This window comes from Cystoisospora suis, assembly GCF_002600585.1.
Source record: "Cystoisospora suis strain Wien I chromosome Unknown contig_5611, whole genome shotgun sequence".
NCBI lineage: Eukaryota > Apicomplexa > Conoidasida > Eucoccidiorida > Sarcocystidae > Cystoisospora > Cystoisospora suis.
In genome coordinates, this window is record NW_027158401.1 from 1 (window position 1) to 4,485 (window position 4,485).

Sequence of the window (4,485 nt, forward strand, 5' to 3'; positions counted from 1 at the left end):
CAACTGAGCTATCCCGGCGGAGCTGTAATCTAAAGACTGGTCCCGCTATGACAGTTGCAGCTATCCTTGCTTGCCGTGCTCGGTCAACAGCACCCCCTCACCTCTCCAGCGCAGCAGTGACATGATGGGTAACAGCTTGTGTCCGTAGTGCTGACGTCCCGGAAAAGGCAGGTGCTCGCGGGAATGTCAATTCAAAAGAAAGGTGAACGCCGTCCCAGCTGGGCTGCACAAAGACTAACAGTCGGAAGCGGAAGGGGCACTCACCACAGCGAGAACAGTGGGCAGGGGTGCCCCGTAGCCGTGCAGCGCCCCGATAGAAGTTTTGAACCGCGTTTTTCCTCAGGTTGCACTCGTCATCCTCAATTTCATACAACTGTCAGTCAGTCGCCCAAGTAAGAACGGACAATCCACATCGGCACCCGCGAGAGCGATCAACGAACAACAACCGGTGTCAGAAGCTCACAGCTCCCCCAAGAACACCGCCCTCTTCTGCACGAAGTGGGATTTGAACCGACGCGAACTACTGTCCACCAGAACTTCAGTCTGGCGCCTTAGACCACTCGGCCATCCGTGCCAATAAGAGCCCGTCTCTGGTTGTGAACTTGAACGGGCACGATCTCTTTGTCACCCTCTCTGTAAAGAGACAGAGCTTACACCAACCGTTGCACTACAGTCGATTCGCAGAGGGCAGTCATGGATTTCTTTAGGAAGAAACAGCATCGATCACACGAGCATGCTACATACTCTAGGTGGCGTCTACACGTGTTTTTATGAAGCTACGGCGGGAAGGACTCCTGAAGGTCTACTGGTGTGATAGCCGCGTATAGGTAATGATGGGTTTTCTAGCTTACGGGGACGGGTCCCACGCGAGTGGAAGATGCCAGGTGTACGTGGCTGAATTCCTGACGGTGTGTTGAACAGATAACGCGAGTTACCTAGAAATTTGTTGACGCGACAACAAATACCCGCCTAAAAAAGTTGATGTCGTGTGAAATGGAAAATGCCACAAAGAAAAAGAAACATGCATAAACTGAGCTTAGCACGTTTCGTTCTGGGATAAAAAGCTACAACGTAATGTCAGGGAGCTCGGGGTACACGGTTGGTTTCCTTCCCAGAGCGCGGATACTGCGACACAGAAGTGGACACCGCGGGCGCCTGGTCTATCGCCAGGTCGGGCACCACACTCGAGCTATCCTCCAGAAGCAGCATTGCTTATCCCGGAAGGCGTGCCGTGACCCGGGATCGAACCAGGGACCTTCAGATCTTCAGTCTGACGCTCTCCCAACTGAGCTATCCCGGCTGACGGCGGTTGCCGGCGTATCTGTGGAGCTCGTTTCAAACAGTACACGGGTAACATTAGAGCAGAAAACGTTGATTGTTGGAGTTGTTGGAAGTGCCCTGCCAAGGGCATTGCAGCGAAACCACTGTACAACCTCGAAACACACTTTCCTTTTCGCCGTTGGTACAATTATTTACGGATCGTCACACTTGGTCGACCGCGAGGCAATCCCTCATACCACGGTGAGGTTTTACATTAGAGGATTTTTTAAACGCTCTCGGAAACTAAAAAGTAGCTCCGGTGTCAGCCGTGGTTGGTTGAATATCCTGGCTGTGTTCTCTTGTGAGATGTCCGCAAATCAGCCTGCGCCCTCCACGAGAGTACCCTGCTGTTTCTTTCGTCCCTTGTGTGTCTGAGTCTGAGTTCAGGAAGTCGTAGCGCTGAGGAGCGCATCACTGCCCCAGCCGAACTGGCCGCTCCTTAAGGCGAACGTGCTTCTACAATGTGTGAGCTGCACACAGCGAGGCCGACTACGTACAAGTGGATATTGATCAAGATGCAACGGCCACAGAACTCCATCCTTTCACTAGAACACACGACTTTGCAAAGTCACTATAGAATTTTACGCGAGCAAAAGAGCTCACCCAAAACCGAGTACCTGTTTCCCACTTTAGGCACGCCTGCCGCCCAGCTCGGCCGTGTGGTGACTTCTGAATGATTCTGCCGCAATATACAGAAGATCTTCTACTTCCCTCAGCTGCCGGACCGTACCGGACATCTGGCTTTGGAACCGGTCATGAGAGAAAAAGCAGAGAGAAACGCCTGTTACGATGTCAAAAGACTCATGAAATTCTAAGTTCTCTCACACACGCGCCAGGGTTCGGACAGTGATGTTCCACATGTCTACTGTGTTTTTCCAGAGACTGATTCCTAGAAAAACATTTAAGTAAAGCAGGTACCGTTTTGAGACCCCTGTTGTTCACATGGGTTGCAATCCTTTTGTCGCGTTCTCGACCTACTGTATCCCATTCACGACCTTTGTGCAAATGGCTAAACCTGTACACCATCTACGCTCCCTCACCTTGCCATAGGGCGGCGCAACTATTGACACTACGAGACTCTGTAGACCGGGGCCTACTAGGCATGACACACAGACGACGAGGCAGTTGGTCTTGGGCGAAGAACGCGAAGAAGACCGTCGGGTGTCCCAGCAATTGCGCCTACCACCTTGGAGCCCTTCGGGCCCGGAATGCGTGATCGTACATATGTGCGCGTCCCTACAAGAATAGGTTTATGAACTATATGCGCGGTCAAGTACCGAAAACGAGAGATCAGCGTAGTTGAGCGGTGTGGAACAAACAAGCGTACAGGCGTCGTCTGTTGACGATATCGAGTCACCGTAGACTCTTTGTCTCTCTGCGTTCCAAATGGTAGTTCAATAGCAAAACACCGTACAGAACGTGGCAAGACGAACCCGTTAGAACGCCCCCCCAAACGAGTGAAACTTTTACTATCTGAGTCACGGCAGTCACCTGGATTCTCTTGATTCACACACACGCCAGAACCTTTTCTTCTCTTCTGGTGGAAAAGAGGAAAAGCGAGTTGATCCTCCCCTCCCACCGCAAGATACTATCCAGCACGGTGCCTAAAGAGAAAGGATATAGAAGACGTTCCGCGCAGTAAGGGACTCCATTCTTGTATTGACCTTCATTCTTTCCGGCTAAAAAATCCCATGCTCTGCGGTCTTTTCGACATGTCTCCGCTGGGACTGTTGCTAGTTCAGCATATGTCTTTCTACAAACTACGGCACAAACTCACGTATACATACAACACTCACGCCCACCCTGTAAAAACAGTTCGGTCTTTCTAGTGCTTTGAGAGGCACACCCACCACACGGATACATGTAATACTGCACATGCAACCCACCCACACAACGACATTCGCGAAGTTGTCGCGCGACATGCACTCGATGGTCTCGCCCCAAGACGAACACCATGTAACCCGCCGAGTGAACTTTGACGAAGGAGAAGGAACTGGAGCACGCGAGGCGTAAGCAGAGCGATATCAATAGTTGAGCAGACCTACTCGAAGAAGAGGAGGGATACAAGTGAACTCAGTACCTCCCTGTTCCACAGCAACGAACAAAAAAGAAAGAGGAAGGCGACAAAGCTGTCGACCGCAGTCGGGTGTTATCGTTCGTTCTTCCCTAGGCGAGACGGAATCTCGATTTGCAAAGTCTTGCGAGAGAATGACAACATGGACTCGCTCTATGGGAAAGAACGAAGGAAAGAAAACACATATCTAAGAAGAACACGCAGCACCACACACACAACGCACTGTCGAACGCTAAGCTCGGTAACCTTCAGCATCCGGTTTTCGTGTCGTTCTATAACCTCGATGACGATCAATGTACGCCTCATCCGCATCCTCAGTCCACCTACTCGTATCACCTCGAGCGTCTCTGTCTCTTCTCCCACCACTTCCAGCAGCAGCAACAGCGGTAGTCCCCGTGGTCCCGTATCTTTTACTACTATCATCGACTTCCACACCGCCTCCACGAGCATAGCGTTCATCCCCCCCACCTCCTCGTTCCTCTCTACCACTACCAACCGTGCCAGCTCCTCCTCCTCTGTAGTGATACACACTCTCGTCGTCTCCTCGGTGGTGAGTTCTTCGTGTATTCGAACCATAGGTGGAAGAATGATGGGCTGTGTCAATATCTTCCGCTGCTAAAGGTTGACCTCCTCCTGTAACTTTAGCACTCGGGTGTACATACACTTGCTGCTGTTGGTGGTGATGATGATGATATCCACCATATCCTACAAGCGCTGGTGATCTCGAACGACTTCTTCGTCCTCTACCGTCACCTCCCGTCGCTTGCTGTTGGCGATGATGATATTCATCCACCATATCGTCTTCTCCTCTGTCTCTTCTTCGACNNTCTTTCTCTCCTCTTCTCTTGTCTTTGGTATCTCCCCCTCCACCTCGTGACCGCGCAACCTCAGGATCACCTCGGTATCCCGTTGTCCCTCCCATACTACGTTCGTACATATCGGGAGATCGACTAGTTCTTTGTCTCCGTCTATCATCATCTCCTCTTCCTCCCTCTACATGCACGTCATCATATCGACTCCCCCGTCCACTACCAACTGTCGCGGTCGTCTCGCCCGCCGTCACTACTGTTCTTCTTCTTCTGTCTTCATCT

General features: G+C 51.5%; 1 protein-coding gene across 1 annotated transcript; it reads right to left on the reverse strand.

Annotated features, from left to right (window-relative positions):
- Nucleotides 1-2,748: 2,748 nt before the first annotated feature.
- On the reverse strand, nt 2,749-4,484 carry CSUI_009415 (uncharacterized protein). Its single transcript, XM_068069531.1, has one exon. The coding sequence runs from the start codon at nt 4,329-4,331 to the stop codon at nt 3,627-3,629; it is 705 nt and encodes a 234-aa protein (XP_067918493.1). The 5' UTR covers nt 4,332-4,484; the 3' UTR covers nt 2,749-3,626.
- Between the last annotated feature and the right edge of the window lies 1 nt (nt 4,485).